At 40.6% G+C, this 19,462-nt stretch overlaps 1 protein-coding gene across 11 annotated transcripts in view; it reads right to left on the reverse strand.

Moving 5' to 3' along the window:
- LOC149074117 (uncharacterized) overlaps positions 1-19,462 on the reverse strand; it is a 420,692-nt gene that overhangs the window by 82,306 nt on the left and 318,924 nt on the right. For 9 of the 11 annotated variants that reach the window (XM_089246238.1, XM_089246241.1, XM_089246237.1 and 6 more), the window contains one exon: positions 18,710-18,867. The exons of the other annotated variants lie outside the window; for them this stretch is intronic. In XM_089246238.1, coding sequence (XP_089102364.1) covers positions 18,710-18,867 — 158 coding nt within the window. The remainder of the gene's footprint in view (positions 1-18,709; positions 18,868-19,462) is intronic. 11 annotated transcript variants of the gene reach the window in all.

The raw sequence follows: 19,462 nt of genomic DNA on the forward strand, positions 1-19,462 counted from the left end.
GGGCTCCGCCATAGAATTTTTTTACTTGAAAGGACTCCGCGAGTCAAAAAAGGTTGAGAACCGCTGGTTTAGAATGACTGACCTATAGTACGAAGGCCGTAGCTAGATAGGTACTTGGTCAGCACGGGGCAAGCTCACATTTTGGCACCCCCTTGTAATGTTTAAGTAAAGAGGTTGTTGGTTAAGAAACTAGATTAAACATTTTCTTCCCCCACCGTTCAGTAAATTTATTGATGTAAAACATAAAACACAATAGAATTCGTACCCCTCAACTTTTCTTCACTCTTCTCCACCCCTCTAAATAGTGGGCCAAGTAATGGTTATTGCCTCGAGCTGGAGTCCTGTCAGCACCAACTTTGGGGGAAGGGTGCGGGCATGACATCCATCCCAAGAAAGTAGTGAGAGATGAGCAGGCCTAGACATAATAGAGTTCCCAAAAATCCTCCTAAAACAGTGATTCTAAACCTTTTTCAAACCGCGACCCTATGAATCAAATTCAATGAGTCTACAGCCCGGTCTGCAATAATTTACTCGTTCATAAGGTAATAAATAATTAATAAACAGCCAATAACTTTTTAATTCAGTGCAAATTAATTGATTAATTAATTAAAACCATTTACACAAACAAATTAATTAATTAATTAAAACCATTTACACAAACAAATTGATTAATTAATTAAAACCATTTACACAAACAAATTGATTAATTAATTAAACCCATTTACACAAACAAATTGATTAATTAATTTAAAACCCTTTTAATCAATTTAGGGGCCATTCAAGTATTACGTCAGCATCGATGGGAGGAAGGGGGTTTCCGATTTGCTGACTTTTGATGAAAAGGAGGGAGAGGGGTTTGGATAATGCTTACGTCATCAGCCACCCTTTATGAAAATATGAAATTTTTTTAATGGCATCTTACTCGGCGCGCCAAAAACTAGAAAAACCTTTCGATAGTTTGTGGGCAGTTGAAGTAACACACACCCCCCCCCCATTGATAAGTGCCCTATGGAGCCACTTTAGTGATCTTTAAATGTTTCACGGAACCAAGTGATCTGGAAATGTGTCCGGGCCGCTTAAGTGCTCCGGAACTGTGCCACGCATTACTCAAGTGATCCATAATTATATGCCGTGGATCACTTAAATAATCTGAGAATGTGCCACGGTTAACTTGAGTGATGTAGAACCGCACTGGGGGCCACTTAACTGCTCTAAAACTATGTCACATGTCACTAAAGGGATCTCTAAATGTGTCACGGATCGCTTAAATGTTCTGGAACTGTATCCCGGGTTTTGTGATCTGAAAATGTGCCATGGGCCACTTAAATGCTCTGGAATTATACCACCGGACACTTCAGCGATCTGTAAATGTGCCGCTTAGTTCATTTATACAAAATTAGGTTGGAGGAGGGCAGGCCGCATCAGTTAATCCCCAGGGCCATATTGGGTCAGCGGACCAAGGGCCTTTATGCGATTCATCATTATATGGTTTAGAGGGTGGATCGCAGCGAATTTATTAAAGATAAATTTTGAGTTCATAGCCTTCGAATAACATTGAAATTAACAGAAATTGATTATAATCACACACACACACATACATATATATATAAAGGTATTTTCTTCAGAAATTTTTTAATGAAAACAATTTTTTTTTTGCATTAAAAAAAATTTTTTTGATCGTTGGGCCCCCCCCCCCTCCCCCGTGTATACATCTCTGATCCCACCAATATGCATTAGGATTCAGAGGGGCAGAGCTGATGACGAAATTTTGCTGACAGTGGGGAGGGGGGTCAAAAATAGCTAAAAATTTGCTTACGTAGTACTTGAACGGCCCCCCTTATGAGTTGAATTCATAATTATCTTACGGGGTCTTAACTGACTGTTAGAACTTTTTCCTTTTTGGTACTGTGTTAATAACACACAGAAGTCAAAATAGGTATGTATGAATGAAGCGTTTCATCAGCAACTGCAAACATCCTCATTGGAAAATATAATTGATCACAAAATTAAATCGAGAGGTCTTAATATATTGAATTTCATAGAATAATTTTTCTGTTTCATTCACAGTGGGTAAAATGAGAATCTTGCCATACATTTAAATTTATTTGTGCTGACTTACATCAACGTAATACTTATTTATTAGCATGTTTTGTTAATAATTTAGTGTAAACTATATTTTATGACCGGATTTTGTATTTTATCTTAACTAGAAAAAAAAAGTAACGATGTAAAAAAATTCTACATTGTAACTCACCATAAAAGTCAGATGAAGAGCAGGAGATTGTTCAATTTTGGGCAAAACATTCGTTTAGGTATATTCACGATAGATGCTCATGTAAATTGTGTAACTTTATAAATTTCAAGCGATTTTTCTACTCTAAAATTTGAAAACTTTTCTCTAAATTCGTAACAAAAATTTATATTTGTGAACCTATCGTTTGAATAAATGAACAATACTATACTGGGAAAAAGCACAACAAAAACTCGCAATGTAATTCACTGCATGCAAAGAAAACTGTAGGGTACATCACTAGTCATGTGCACCTTAATGACCGATTCAAAACACAATATATTCAAGGAAACAGTTATTTTCCGGATATTATGCTGAGGTGAGCTCGGAAAGAAAAGTCATCACGTCTCCGCCGGGACTCGAACCCAGGCCTCTTGCATACCGGGCAAGCATGCTTGCCCGGTATGCAAGAGGCCTGGGCCATATATTCAGCTGGTACTTCACTGATTAGTCTCTGACATCTGCCATGCACATGCCAATTACTTCCTTCATTTCTGAGAACAGGTTAATATGCCCTCCATCGTTATAATTGGACTGCTAGAGATTTTTAGGTGTTTTGCTGCTGGTCGGTCATAAATATCGGAAATTCCCAATCACTCACCAGTTTATAGTACTTTGAAGTATTATACTTTGAAGTTATGCGGCTTGGCCTCTGGCGAGTAGCACAAATGTAACGTGTGTCTGGATCCCCTGTCCTATTGATGCACCCACTGTATCCCTGGGGCAGAGCAAGAAAGCCTCCACACAACCGAAAATAAGAGAAAGAAAAGATGGCTCTGGCTCTCTCATGAAGGAAGGTCCCACAGAGCTCCTGGCGGAAGTCTCAGGAGGAATTGTTTCATATAAGTTCACAACAACTGCGGGGGGGGGGGGAATTGGGAAATCCTGCCCTAATACCCACAAAACATCTCAATCCAGAAGTCTTGTTCAATGACGGGGGGGGGGGGCATTGCTGAGAGATACTTTGCAGATAAATTATATTGAATGTACAGTATATTGTACTGTATTTTTATAGGGCTGTGGTTCCCAATCTGTTTGTTGCAGCACTTTCTGGGTGCTGCGGACAGGGCCATAACTAAGAGTGTAGATTATTGCTGTTGAGTTGGGGGGAGGGGGCTGAAACAAATGTAGTTTTACATCACCTCCACAGTGTAAAAATCGATGGCTTTGAAAGATAGCTTTTGTTTCCCTTAAAATTTGCCATCCTCTCAAAATTGCTGCCCAGGGCCAAAAGTTTTTGTGGAAACATCACAGCGTTTTACACACCGCTCGTTATTTTTCTGCAGTGGCTGATGAAATTATGATATTCAAATAAAAATTTCTTTGAAATTTATTTTCCCTGTTCCCTGGGCCGACGGAGCCATTTGAGGCCCCTCCCAATACATTTTGTGAGGAAACTGAGGGCCCCCAATAATTTCTGTAAAAACAATGCAATGCACCCTCCATGGCTCTCACATGGTCCCACATAGGGCTGACAGGGCTCCAGCCCTGGTGCCCGGGACAATCGTCATTTTTTGATTTTTCATGCTATAAATTTTGGCCCGTGAAAAATCTGGTTCTGGGGACCCGACAAATGTTCCAGCCTACGGGGCCCTACACCAAGATGGGGGGGGGGGATGGCACCCTCTCTCTCTCCTGCGTACACGCTTGTGTCCCATATATTCGGGAGGACCAGCAACTTTCAGCCCCCTTCAATATTTTCTTCATGTGGTTGCCTCTGCATGCCCCTCCCCACACTGGTGGGGCTGGCAGGGCTCCAGCTCAGGAGCCCGGGATGATTCTTGTCAATTTTTTTTTTCACGTTGTAAATAATTTACTATGTAGGGGCCCATGAGAATCAGTCTGGCTCAGGGCCCACCAAGGATCAAAGCCTTGGCGCCCTGCTACAGGATACGAGGGCCATGATGGCCCCCACATCATGTAGCGGGGCCCTAGGCTGGAATCTTTTGCGGTCCCCTCGGTCAGACTTTTAACGGGCCCCTTCTGTAGTTGGTTTATAGCGTGAAAAAGCAATAAAATGATGATAACTGTCCCGGGCCATGCCACGGCGTATTGCGATTAAGCTCTTTACGGGGGCAATACATCCAAATGAATTTTATTAATCATTTAAATTATTTTTGCGGTGAATAAATACTCAAAAGCGCATTTTTTTGGTGGTACTAACAACATGATTCAGAAAAGATGCCAACAGTAACAGAAATTTCATGGCATGTGATTATAATGTTACCTCTCGATATAACAATAATCCCTCTACAACGATATTTTTTCTTGGTTTGTAATCATTATCGAGGTTTCACTGCATTTCATTCAGCTATTCTTTATTTGTCTCTGTGTTATTAGTCATACAGTATTTTGTCAAAAATGTTTCGGCCCGAACTCCATAGTGAAATATGGCTCTCGGAGTGTACTTGTTTCGGTTTCAATCATTATTGGTCTATCTTTCGACCTTTCTTTTCCTCCTGCATCGTCTGGATGCTTCCTTCCTGAAGGGTCACGTTTAAACAAAAGAAGATATGCTTTTTTACTGCGGGAACAAGAAAGGACCAAAGCACCACCACCCCATATCGTCTCCAGATGCCATCCAGAGATGCACGCCTTCGGGCACCTACGATTGGCACCGAGGGAGAATGATAATTGGAGATCGAGTGTCGTTGTTGACCGTGAGAAAAATACTACAAATTTTTACAAAAAAAAGGCCAAGGACAATTCGATTGCAATTTTACAAAAAGTATTGATTTTTTTTATTAAACTTGTTTCTGGGGGGCAATTTTTTTAATCATAAAAATTGTTTTTCCGAGCCAAATATGGGAAACGTATCCACGCGAAAAAAAATTTTTGGGGGGGGGGGGGACACTGAGCCAGTCCTTCAAAATTATTGGAGGGGCTCAGGCCTACGACTCCGGGAATCTTTGAAGACCAGTCATACCCCCGCTTCACAACTCAGACAGATATCGAAGCGTACCCGGAGGACGGGGTGTGGTGAATTTTTTTTTCACATAATCAACACTCCACAATGGGCAGATCATAATATAAAATAAAAAATTAACTATAAAATCAACATAATCTTCTGAAGTTCTTGGTTCTAGTTGAGAGGCTCCTGAACCTTTGAAAACTTATCAGTTATTTTTTGTTTCTTTTTTTTTAAAATCAATATTATAAATTTACTTGGTGTTTATTTGATTCTATGTTCTACTCCCACCCCCAGTCGAATTTTGTTGTAGAGGCTCGAAAAATGTTTCGGCATCGGCCCTCAAGATCTGTTATGAATGGATATTTAGAATGTACCGTTTTTTCCAATATTTTTCAAGAAAACATTGGGAAGGGGGGCTAAAAGTTATTTGTTCTCCCGTATATCAAGCGTGTACGAAGGAGAGGGAGCATTGCAATGGTTTTTTCAGTAATTACTGGGGAGGGGGAGGCTCAGTGCTCTTACGAAATATATTGCGCGGGAGGCTCAAATGGCCTCCACCTCTAGGTTCTGGCACCTATTCTTCATAGAGCATATTTTTTTTAATTTCGGTCTCAATATCATTGCTTTCCAATTCCCCCCCCCCCCACCATGCATCTTTGGGCTTCTTTTCATGTCGGCGCCATGCACCCCCTCCCCGGTAGCAGTGAGAAAGGAAGAGACACTCAATTTTTGCCAGGCAAACAAGAAAGACCCCTCCACACTGAAAGAAACTTGTGCCTTCTGGCAATTGGCACGGAGGGAAGGTGCAATTAGGGATTGAACGGCAGGGAAGACATGAGATAAACGTATATTGTCATGAAACAAGAAAGGCAAAGACCATCCAGAGTTTTTAAAAGAAAAGAAAATTTAAGAAAAACTAAAATTTTGAGCAGATTGTTCCCATTAACTAATTCATAATTGGAACAACTTTTGGTTAAAATGTTCTTTTCCATCATTCCAAAATGAGGAAACCATATTCATGCAAATTTTGAGCCGGGTCTTCCAAAATGTTGGGGGGGGGGGGCTCGGGCCCCATGGGCTGTATACAAGTTTAGCCTATGTCATCAATACAATCACCTATAGTGCTATTTATGCTTTCTTCACACTTAATCTGGGAGGAATCTTCAAGAGAAATAATCTTTTTATTTTAATTAAATAATTTTTTTCAGAGAAATAATTGTTCTCCAAAGACTCAGAACAAAAACCACAATAACGGAATCAGTTACGAATCGTGGCACTCGTGCCTGAGTTCCATGCAGAATCAATCATTTCAACTGCATCTAAAACAGAAATTTTTGCATCCACAAATTCACAAATTTTTTGTCTAATTTTCTGTAAAAAGTTTTCATATTTAAGATAATTCCTAATTTCCTTGATTGAGACTTTTTGCGAAATCTTTTGCTTTCCTTGAATTATTGGTCCTGATAATGGGATCGAGTGAGATTGAGAGATTTGAATCGCAAAAGAGTTGCTTCCTCTACATCGCTGAATTCTGATTTCTTACGCGTTTTCTGTTTGGTTTATAAGATTCAAATGCTGAAAAAAAATTTCCCTCATTTTTCACAAATGCTGAAGTCGGTTCCATGCAACTCGATATTCTTCGGCAGGTTCACTCTTGAGTTTTCCTGATTCTAGGTACTTTGAACATTTCCACTTTTGATTTTAAAGTTAAAGTATGAACTTTGCGTGGAGCCATTGCATTCATGCCCGTCGATACTCACAATGATAACCAAATGACATATTCAGCATCTAACCAGGCTTTGGCTCTTTTTGTTTTACTCCTTTTCCAAGAAATCGTAAAACAGAGTTCCGCCAAAAGCATTCTCTGCAACAGACAATATCAAAACTGACAATAGATAAGATTTTTACCCCTATATGTTGACAATTTCAACATCCAATAGGGATCATCCACACTTCTTTTGACCATGAAAAGAATGAAAGACCTGTCCTGGAAACGCCATTAAAATGATAAGCCGGCCAAGAGGCTTCAAACATTCATTCTTCACATGCCCCCCACCCATAGCGCAAAAAAGGGACCCATCATATAGAACAAAGTAACAAAGGATTATCTAAGTACTCATGGACGTCAAAAAGTTCTTAGAATGGTAAAACACGGGCAATTGTAAAAACCAGTTTTAGTAAAGGGACAAAAGTAGTAGTCGACTTAAGCGAAGTTAAACCAAACATGTGTCGAGTTAGAGAGTTTCCCCTTCATTGAAATTAGTATTGGGCCAACCAAGGGGAATAATAGATGTCCAGTTATCCGGATAGTCAGGTTATCCACGTGTCGAGTTACCGACAGTCCACTGTATTTCAAAGTTATCTGGAAGACAGGAAAAACATTTTTTAAAGATCAGTCAGGCTGTCTTCAGGGTGGGTGTTGACCGGATATGCTGGGCCTTTCTCACTCAAACATTACCATCCCCTTTTTAAATGGAAATTTCATTTTATTACTATTACTCCTATTTGAAAACAGATTTGATATACACTTGTATACGCTTCTAACGGCCGTATTCACCAACATAGTTTCAACTGCAATCGCAGATTAAACGATCAGCGATCGACACGGATTGGTTAGAATCCTTAATTTAACCAATCCGTTTCGATCTTCAATCCTTTCACCTGCAATTGCAGTTGAAACTGTGTTGGTGAATACGGCCGTTAAAGTGTCTCCTGCTTTCTTCTTTATCGTTTGATGACATAAATGAAATATGTGTGTCTATCTTGTTTGGCAGAGCCATTTGAAAATTCATTTCTTTGCAGCTGCTCTGGACTCCTATAAACAAAGTTGCTGTCAACAAGATTTTTTTTCTCACCCACCCACTTTGACCTACATTGGATAGGGGGGGGGGGTCACTTATCACAAAAAAAGCTTTACAAAGATGTTGGCAAAATATTTTCCTTGGGAAGGGAGGGGCTGCATGCTTTGAGAAAAGCTTAATAGCAATTTTGAAAAATGATGGTTAGGAAATCCCTACACTTTTCTCTGTATTCATTCAAATGAATAACACAAGCCCAGTCATGGTGAAACTACAATAGAAAGCATGTAAATAAGAGTTTTTTTCACTTAGGTATTAATCCTCTCAATTATAGTAAATGGAGGCAGAAATTTTTTTTTTTCTAATTTTTTTTGTGGATCAAATGTCATGTAAGAGAATAGGTGCCAATGTAGGTAAATTTTGATTGAGGAGCAATCGCTCCCCCCCCCCCCTCCCGGTTGTCAAAAATCAGACCTCACAATAATATCTCAGTCAGACTACCTTCCATGAATGAGTGCACCATTCATGGTGAAATCCATAGCCATATCCTGAAAATGTTACAATAACCCTAGAAACCATGTTGTGTTGCCCTGGCAAGTCAACCCAACCAGTTCATTGACTGTTTTTTTATTTAGGAAATTTAAAAACACACAATAATCGATCCAATTCAATATGTAAATTTGTTTGTCATAACATAGCTGCCCACTTTTGACAATGAAAATTGGGGAGATTTTCGTGTGAACCCGTATTTTATACTAAAACCACTCCCTAATAAATACAATATATATATAAACTGGTGTAAGAAATTAAGAGAATTTGCAGACTTGGTCGATTATCTCTAGAACTACTGTACCGATTTTAATGAAATTTGATATGTACATAAATTGATACAATACAAAACAAATAACCATTCAATAATTGTAATACACACGCATGATCGTGCGTAAATGGGTTAATAGAAGTATGGTCTCCTCTTACAGATATACAGGCCTCGAAGCGTGATTTCATACTTGAAATAAGGCAGTTTATCATTTCCTGTGGCAATTGGTCCCACTCGTTCAGCAACACTGTTTTCATTCCCTGGATGGTTCCCGGAGGGGGGTTGCGAGTTGTAATTGCCCTCCCCAGAGCGTTCCAGACATGCTCTATAGGGTTAAGGTCTGGAGATCTGGCTGGCCAATCCATCCGGCAAATATCCTCACTCTCTAAAAAATCGTCAAACAGAAGAGCTCTATGTGGCCTCATGTTATCGTCCATTAAAATGAACTCAGGGCCAACTGCACCCCTGAAAAAGTGAACATAGGGCTCCAAGACCTCATCCCTATACCTCACACCAGTCACAGTGCCTCTTTCAAAGACATGGAGAGGTGTGCGGCCATCCAACATGATGCCTGCCCAGACCATTAAACCTCCTCCGCTATAATAGTAGATTTCGAGGACATTGGAGGGTAGGAAGCGTGTCCCTGGTTCTCTCCATATGAACGTACGGCAAGAATCGTGCTTAGGCTGAACCGGGACTCATCAGTGAAAAGAACGGTTGCCCACTGATCCATACTCCCATCTCTATGCACCATGATAAACGGATTCTCCTGTCCGTAGAAGTGAGCGGGACGCAAACAGCAGGTCTTCTTGCAAACAACCCTCTCTCATGAAGTCTTTTGGAAACAGTCACCCTTGATACACGGGTTCCTGTGGTTGCATACAAGTCACAAGAGAGCTGAGAAGCTGTAGCACTCCTGTTATGCCTCGCTATAATCGACAAATGGCGATCTTCTCTGGCGGTCGTGGCTCTTCGACGACCTTGCCCAGGCTTTCTCTCGATGGATCCGGTATCCTGGAACTGTTTCCATAAGTTACACACGATGCTGGGCGTTAAATTGAACTCTCTACAAATCTGCACTTGAGATTGGCCTGCTTCTAGCCTCCCCACAATTCGCCACCTCATTCCATCATCTAAACGTTGGTGGTTACTCATTTTTACTGTTACAATTTGAAATTAACCGATTTCTGCAAAATAACATCAAGAAATTTGCAGAGGTGTGCTAGCAAACGAAATGTGTCTTAACTTACGCACGCTCTTGTTTCTGTACTGGCTCCGCCTACACACACGTGTACACTTACGTATTTGACGTACAAGATTTGCATTTTTGTCTAGAAGCAGTGGTTTTACATTCAGTTCAGTTCTTTTCATGAAATTCGATAAAATATGCAAATTCTCTTAATTTATTTCACCAGTGTATATATATATATATATAGATTTTCCAGTCATTAATTAAAGTGTAGGGAATAAAATCCCTACTCAAAAATTGAAGTCAAATAAAATAGGGATTTTACACACATGGAAGTTAAACCCTTGGGTATAAAATCCCTATGCAAAAAACAAGTGAAATTGGAGGCCAAAACTTCAATGGTTATGTAAAAAAATATATTGTGCTCAATCGGAGAAACAATGTGAACAAACACATTCTCTCTCTCTCTCTACGCGAATGACCCCAAAATCATCGGAAGATGAAGGGAAAAAGTTTCAATTTTTGAAGAACACTGACTTTTTGTGACACTAGTTTGATGTTTTTTTGATTTCACATGGGTGATGATGTCAATCTTTGCACCATGGCCGATGTAACACAACTTGTACAAAAAGAAAAATTCTGCCTTTTCTGGAACATTAGATTGATGAAAGGAACAGTATTCAGGATTTGTTATCACACGTACGAAACTTCAACAAAAGAGGAAGTTTTGACCACATGCGCATCACTATAATCTTCAATTATTATCCAGGACTATTGGCTGCTAAGCTGTTTTCCTGTACGATAAGACAAACAACTTTTCTTGTTACCATCAGCGGGTTTGTAAAACTTCCTTTTAAAAAAGAAATTTCCCACTACTCCCCCACGTACGACGTGTGTCGTCATTTCGAAAGAGGAAAAAAACAGGCAAACGACTTTTTACCCCACAAAAAATTCCTTAGGGATTGTTTTCAGAAGCAGGAATTCTTTTTAAATGAAAGAGGGAATTTTTACGGACAATTAGGGATTTTTTGTGCTTTTCGTAAAAATTCTAGAGATTTAAGAACTTTTCGGGAGGTTCAGAGATGAAGATAAAATTCAGACTTGGCAGCTATGTCATAATATTCAATTTATGATTGATTCGGAATACATGGAATATCAGAATATATATTCAATTCTGATTTATTTGGAAATATATAGCAAAATAGTAGGGGTTTTTTGTAAGAGATGGCAACATACTTTAAGTGGTCTGAAGTTTTGTTATTATATAAATACAATGCCACAACAGGCAAAACGCCCAACGAGGTGGCTGAGAATTATGAATGCTAATTTGTTCTGATATTCAGTTTCACTGATCATTCGTTAGTACTAGCATCATTATTATGATTATAAGAAGGGATTTTCATTTTCTCAGGAATTTAGTTTTATTATGTGAGCTAATGAGCTCATAAACATGGCGATAATGCTTTAACTAAAGCCAGGACGACTGATCCCCAAACCATGCTATGCCAGTTTCAGGCTAAGGGATTTGATATATATAAATTTGCCCTATTTCCAATAACTACCAACTATAACATGTCGGATACGGACATTTTTGTATTCCTGTGCAGCTGATCTAACTTTGAAGTGTATGAGTAGGCAGTGACATCGGAGTCTGGGTGCTGTGGGTGCTTGAGCACCACACACTCTTTGTAACGGGACAGAGCACCCACAGAATTGATTCAGGAATAAAAATCTCCTATAGAGATTTCTGATTTTTTTTTTTCCCGTAAATATCGAACACGAAAAAAAAGAAAAAAATTGAAGGAAAAACTGCCTGTTTTCTCTCTATGCATCTGGAATCTTGCTGGAGTCCCTGTTGCCATCGCAATTGATAGAGCCTTTAGGTGGCGATACAGCAAGCATTTTACTGTAGTGCTCCCCCTTCCCTGCTTTCTCACATTTTTGCTTGTGTCCCTTTTCCGTTTTTCCTAAGGGATGAAGGGTATCCAGATGCATATGTTTTGGTATGGCGTCAGAACCAGGGATGCTGCTGCTGCTTCCGCACCCACAGTGTTTTGCAGTAAACAAAAACCTAACAAGAAATGAAAAAAATCTTTTTTTTTTTCACCCTATACGTCTCCTTTACCTCAGGGTAAAAGTATTTTACAATAAATGAAATTCTGCATTGATAGGGCAATCCTGACACACATTTCAGTCGAATAAATGAATACTGGGGGGGGGGGGGTTCTAACTCTCCCCCCCCCCACCCAAACCAAGATTATAGTGTTATTTTGCAGGAAAAACGTAACCCCCCCCCCCCTGAAGAAAAAAAATCTGAAACAAACCTCGAGAAAATTCTGCATACGCCTATGCCGGCAGATATGGGATAATTTGCTTATAAGGTCTTGCCAGTGGTGCAATTGTGTGTGCATTTATTTCCTTAAACCAGCGGTTCTCAACCGGTGCTCAGCAGAGTCCTTGGGCTTCCATGTGAACTTCGGGAAGGGTTCTGCCATCACACAAAGAAAATAAATCAGTAAATTTGATAAATAAGTGAAAGAGACGAATCTACGGAGCTCTGTTTTGGAAATTATATACTACAGTAAAAAGGGCTGTGCGAGTAGATAAAGGTCAAGATCCGCTGCTTTAGACTGCTCATCAAGGCAAGTCCTCTGAGTGTTTGGACCTTCTTTCATTTGAAGCAGCTAGGTAAGCAATAGTTTCACTTATACAATATCAAGTGGTTCTCAAGTGTTTGCCAACCACTGCTCCCTCATGCATGGCCCCTCCAGGATGTAGAGGCCATGAAATTGTGAGGGCGCAAAAGACAAAAGATGCCAGCCCCTAGAATGGTATCTTTCGCAGGGACCCCAACCCGACATTCACAGGCCCCTTAATAATGAATTTACAGCGCGAAAAACAAAAAATGACAAGAATCACCCCGGGGCTGGAACCCTGTCAGCCACACCCTTGTGGGGGGGTGGGGGTCCTGATCCTAGCCATAGATTCTCCTCTGCCTTTTAGAAGTGCTGAAAGACATCAATTTAGAGCAAGGAACAGACACACATTCAATGTTGCAAAGTCACAGTGACACCCACTAGGAACCGCAACGTGCACTTTTAGAACCACTGATATCTGAAATTGGTTATGTAAAAAACTTTGTTACATTAATGTATAGCAAAAGACTATATTGGGCAGGAGCAGCTCACTAATAGGGTTTCAGCCCGGGGGCCTGGGACGATTCTCTTATAATTTTTTGCTTTACACATTGCAAATTAACTATAGAAGGGCACATAAAAAGTTTAGCCTGAGGCTCTGGTGTGGGAGGCCATACAGAGGATACTGGGAATATCTTGCGAAAAATCTTGTGATTTAGCATTTTAAGATGAAAGTATTTAAATAATATATAAACTGAAGAGCCAAAAAAACTGGTACAGGCATGCGTATGCAAATAAAGAGATATGGAACCAATCAGAATACGGCGCTGCGGTCAGCAACGCCTATATAACACAACAAGTGTCTGGCATAGTTGTTAGATCGGTTACTGCTGCTACAATGGCAGGTTATCGAGATTTAAGTGAGTTTGAACGTGGTGTTATAGTAGGCGCACGAGAGATGGGACATAGCATCTCTGAGGTAGCAATGAAATTTGGATTTTCACGTACGACCATTTCACGAGTGTACCGTGAATATCGGGAATCCGGTAAAAAATTAAATCTACGACATCGCTGCGGCCGGAAAAAGATCATGCAAGAACGGGACCAACGACGACTGCAGAGAATCATTAAACGTGACAGACGTGCAACCCAGGGGCGTAGCCAGAAATTTCGTTCGGGGGGGGACCACTTTCATTTCGGAGGGGGACCAAAGTGACAGAACAATGGATTTGGCCATCTTTTTCCCTTTTTTCGGTCTTTTTCTCACATTTCGGGGGGGGGGGCCAGACCCCCCAAGTCCTCCCCCCCCCCCCCCCGCTACGCCCTTGGTGCAACCCTTCCGCAAATTGCTGCAGATTTCAATGCTGGGCCATCAAAAAGTGTCAGCGTGCGAACCATTCAATGAAACATCATCGATATGGGCTTTCGGAGCCGAAGGCCCACTCGTGTACCCTTGATGACTGCGCGACACAAAGCTTTATGCCTCGCCTGGCCCCGACAACACCGACATTGGACTGGAAACACGTTGCCTGGTCTGACGAGTCTCAGTTCCAATTGCTTCGAGCTGATGGACGTGTACGGGTATGGAGACAACCTCATGAATCCATGGACCCTACATGTCAACAGGGGACTGTTCAAGCTGGTGGAGGCTCTGTGATGGTATGGGGTGTGTGCAGTTGGCGTGATATGGGACCCCTGATACATCTAGATACGACTCTGACAGGTGACAGGTACGTAAGCATCCTGTCTGATCACCTGCACCCATTCATGTCCATTGTGCATTCCGACGGACTTGGAAAATTTCAGCAGGGCAATGCGACACCCCACACATCCAGATTGCCACAATGTGGCTCCAGGAACACTCTTCTGACTTTAGACACTTCCGCTGGCCACCAAAATTCCCAGACATGAACATTATTGAACATATCTGGGATGCCTTGCAACCTGCTGTTCAGAAGAGATCTCCACCCCCTCTTACTCCTATGGATTTATGGCAGCCCTGCAGGATTCATGGTGTCAATTACCTCCAGCACTACTTCAGACATTAGTCGAGTCCATGCCACGTCGTGTTGCGGTACTCCTGCGAGCTCGCGGGGGCCCTACATGATATTAGGCAGGTGTACCAGTTTTTTTGGCTCTTCAGTGGATATATGGGTATTTTTTCTATACACTAATGATATTTTAATTAAATTTTCTTGAATATTTTGAATTTTCTTCAGTTATCTACACTGCTGGCCACCGTAAATGCAACACCCTGAAGGAAGCATGCAAATAATATGAAATTTACAACATGCATTAGCGGAGGTGAGATATGCAAATGATTAGAATTTCAGCGCAGACGCACATCACGCGCGCCTGTGGCGCCACTTCAAAGCGCTATTTAAGGCTTGGAGATTTCGACGATTTGAAGTACGGCAATTGTGTTTTTCTTGTGGTTTTTTCAAAAAAACGATCAATTATGCCTCGTAGAAAACAGCGATCATCTTTTGATCAAGTATCCGAGTTCGACAGAGGAAGGATAGTGGCCTATCGAGATTGTGGATTATCTTTCAGGGAAATCGGTAGTCGCGTTGGACGAAACCAAACAACTGTTTGGTTTCACATATCCATGCGGATATGTGATCGATGGATGCAGGAGGGTACGACGGACCGACGTGTTCGATCGCATCCACCTCAGTGCACCACTTCACGTGATGACAGGCGTATTGTGCGTATGGCAGTGACGGATCGCTCAGCCACATCACGAACCATAGCACAGCACATTCAGTCTGTACCGCATCATCCAGTGTCTGCGCGTACCATTCGACGCCGTTTACAGCAGAGTGGTCTGTCCACAAGACGTCCATTGCTTCGTCTACCCTTGACGCAGAACCACAGACGTCTCCGCCGCCAATGGTGCGATGAAAGAAGGATGTGGACGGCACAATGGAATGAAATTGTCTTTACTGACGAGTCACGCTTCTGTCTGCAACACCACGATGTTTGGATTCGAGTCTGGAGACACCGTGGAGAGAGGATGCTGAACAGCTGCGTTATGCACCGCCACACTGGTCCTGCACCGGGTATTATGGTATGGGGCGGTATTGGATATCACTCTCGCACTCCTCTAGTACGCATTGCCGGTACTTTAAAAAGCCAGCGCTACATCTCCGAGGTGTTGGAGCCAGTTGTCCTTCCTTACCTTCAGGGCTTGCCCACAGCCATATTTCAACAGGATAATGCGCGACCACACGGGGCACGCATTGTCCGAAGGTTCTTCGTCAATCGCCAGATTGAATTGCTTCCCTGGCCAGCTCACTCTCCGGATCTTTCGCCGATAGAAAACATGTGGTCCATGGTTGCTCAACGATTCACCCAGATTACATCCCCAGCTGCCACACCAGATCAACTTTGGCAATGCGTGGAAGCTGCTTGGTCTACTGTACCCCAAGAACACATCCAAAGTCTCTTTGAATCAATGCCGAGGCGTGTGGCAGCGGTGATCTCCAACAATGGCGGCTACTCTGGCTACTGATTTTGGCAGGAACCACACTTCACAGAAGTCTATAAATTTAATCATTTGATGCTTGGTCAACATGTTATCTACAAAATAAATATTGTTGCAATATCTCTTGTCTTTCTTGGTGTTGCAATTTGGGTGGCCAGCAATGTATTTCTGATCACATGAAGGTCCCCCTTTTTGTTCCTTCCTGCGCACGCTTCTGGAGCCATGGTTCCATTTGAAGCAATATTTTTGTCTGGAAATCAAACAGTGCCGAGTACAGCTACGGTTCCTACCTGAAAAAGGGTGTGCCATGAGATCAGCCAAGACAAGATGCCGCTGTATACGGTATTTCAAAGGTAGAATTGGCGGCTCGTGGCGAGAAATTTGGGGGAGGTGCCAAATAAAATTTTCATTCTCGGTAAGAGCCCTGTTGGCTGCCCCCTCCCATCAGTAGGGGGTATGATTTTTAGATCCCTAATTTAAAGGTAGCCCTGCGCATGATCACGTGAGCTCAAACATTTTTTATTTAATTTCTTCCTAAGGATTTCAGGGGGGTCAGTGAGCTTGGATGAGAAAACAAAAACAATTCACTTTCTATTCTTTTATTATATACAGAATATTATTCTTTAAAGGGTTATGCATCTGGGACCATCACAAGCATTCCGTGTGACAGAAAGAAGGACTGCTTTCTCAAACCGATAGAAATCTCGTTTTTTCACTTTACATTTTTTTGAAGCAGACCAGACCTAGGTAGTTGCAAAAGGGGCAGTTGCACCTGGCTGCAAAATTTAGAGAGAGAGAGGGCTGGCAGTTTTCGTAAAAGAAACACTTTTCTTGAAATGGGAAACATGATTCTTCCCCTCTCCCCGAAACTTACATTTCGGGGGAGAAAAAACAGCTTCCAGTTTCAAACCCTGATAACATCAAAAAGCACTCGTGGCTATTACAATTAGTGAAGGAATTCCAAACAGCATATGCAAAGACAGGATTTTTCAGTTTGACCAACATCCCTTTGGGTGCCAAAAAGCGGAAGTAGCAACAGATATATTTGTGTGGGGTGGAGGTAACTCCATGGAAGGAAAGAAGATTCTGAAACCATTGATATTCCTGTTTTTTTCCCAATGCTAAAAATGCTATTAAAGGATCAGTGAAGTTTGCCGAAAACCAGCTGTAGAAGCTTGTGAGAAGATTCTTTTGGTTGTCCGATTTTGCCAATGGCCAATTCTTTATTGTGATTGGATATTATCAGCATGATTGTTCCTACAGCAATGGCATTACACTAATTGTCTTAGGCTTTTTTTTTACATGTTAGATAGCGAGTAAAAGTACAGTACTACCTATGTTTACTGCTGGCCATAATGATCACCAATATAGCCTCCATTAACATGGGTGTGTTACAAAGTTTAGTTACAAAGAATCGCTTTAAAGCACCAAACCGACACACATCAATATCTACGGCTCAGTGCAGTGCCCCTAGTAGCCGCGGTGCACACTTTAAGAACCATTGGTGTAATCAGTGAAGATGAAGTACAAACATAATTACCTATCGAAGATCTAGGCATTTCATATTTGGATTTTCCAACAGGCGAATTCACTAGATAGTGATAAGATTCATATAATGCACTGTTAAACGAAACTGTTATTGGCAATATCTTCGTAGATTTTTCATACAGAAACTATTTCTCATAGGATCTTGTTTCTCTTAATTACACTGTAGGCCGCACACTTACTTTCAATATTTCCCCCTTGGGAGATGAATTTTAAGAAATCCAATCTTAGTGGGTATGTAGATTAAAAAAGATAACACTGACCAAATTTGATATTTATAGCTTCAGCAGTTTTGTTTCTGCATGATTTCTCCATATGACACCCCCACCTAATTGAATACCCTTATGACCCCCCCTCTCCCCCCTCCACATGGAATTTAAAAAAAAAACTTTTTAGTTCGTTTCTACGTCATAAAACAAAACTTTTGACCAGATTTCATGACTATAGATTCAGTGATTTTGGCTTGGCGTGATTTCTTTATGTTGCCTTTGAACCACTTATGACCTCTTTAGAAGTTGAATTTCAAAAAAACAATTCTCAGTTAGTCTTTACATCACAAAATAAAACTACTGACCAAATTCCATGAATGCCACCATTGAACCCCTTATCACCCTGTTTGAGGTCAAATTTCGAAAAACTATTTCTTAGTTACCTGTTTACGTCATAAACCAAAACTTTTGGCAAAATTTCACGAGTAGCTTCAGTGGTTTTGGCTTGGCGTGATTTCTCTATGCTACCTTTTAACCCCCCCCTATGGGTTGAATTTCAAAAAACCCTTTTGAGTTGGTCTTTACGTCATGAACCAAAATGTTTGGCCAAATTTCATGAATATAGCTTCAGAGCAGTAATATTTTGTTCCTTCTCTAATGATTATTTCATAGGGGTGCGTGCCATTAAAGCTGAATTTACCCCATTATGCTAATCTTTTCTTCATATTTTACTTTAATTTTAATTTCAAAATTAACCGTAGAATTTGCATTTGTTTTAAAGTCTCTTCATGAAACAGGAAGTATAATGAGTCTGTTCAACATACCATTCCACGAGTTACACTATCCATAAGAGGACAATTTATATATTCAATAGATTGAATAGCCAAGTAATATTTTGATTGCTCAAAACGTTCGGTGTGCAAAAGACAGAAATCAATTTCCTCTTTCTTCAACAAATGATGAATTTCATGATATGTGTGAACTGTAAAGAAAACAAATACTATATTAAACAAGAGAAATTATGGTTATGAAAAAAGAGGATTTTTGAAAAAATTCAATTCGTTAAAAAGTTTGCAATATATGTTTTTTCTGAACATAAATCTATGTACTCTTCCCCAACCAAATACAAAATAGAAATTCTTACATACAAGAATCATTATAGCAGTTTACAAAAAATTACCACTAGAAGGACCAATGTTTTGTTCTACCTAGAAGGACTGATGCTGGTCAAAATGACAGAAGTTGATTTTCACTGCATACTCCCAATTTTCTCTGAAATTTTATTATTTTTGAATGTATATATGAGGGTAGGTATAAGACAGCAAATATAAAAAATAGTTTTTTTTCAAATAAAATTTCATTATTTCATTCTATTTTTGATTCCTACCCAAAAATTCCTCGTTACATAATCAATATATAAAATATATTTACATTCTAAATAACTGCAGTTGCATTTGCACACTTCACTTTTTAAACTTTTCAATCTGTTAAATTAGAAATACATCCATAGGCAGAGATTGACTTGGAAGTTTGGGGGGGGGGGGCACGATGATGATGATGTCATTTCATATATACAT

Source organism: Pholcus phalangioides, unplaced genomic scaffold, assembly GCF_987345545.1.
Source record: "Pholcus phalangioides strain wild (caught in Gottingen) unplaced genomic scaffold, Ppha-v1.0 ptg000017l_1, whole genome shotgun sequence".
Classification (NCBI taxonomy): Eukaryota; Metazoa; Arthropoda; class Arachnida; order Araneae; family Pholcidae; genus Pholcus; species Pholcus phalangioides.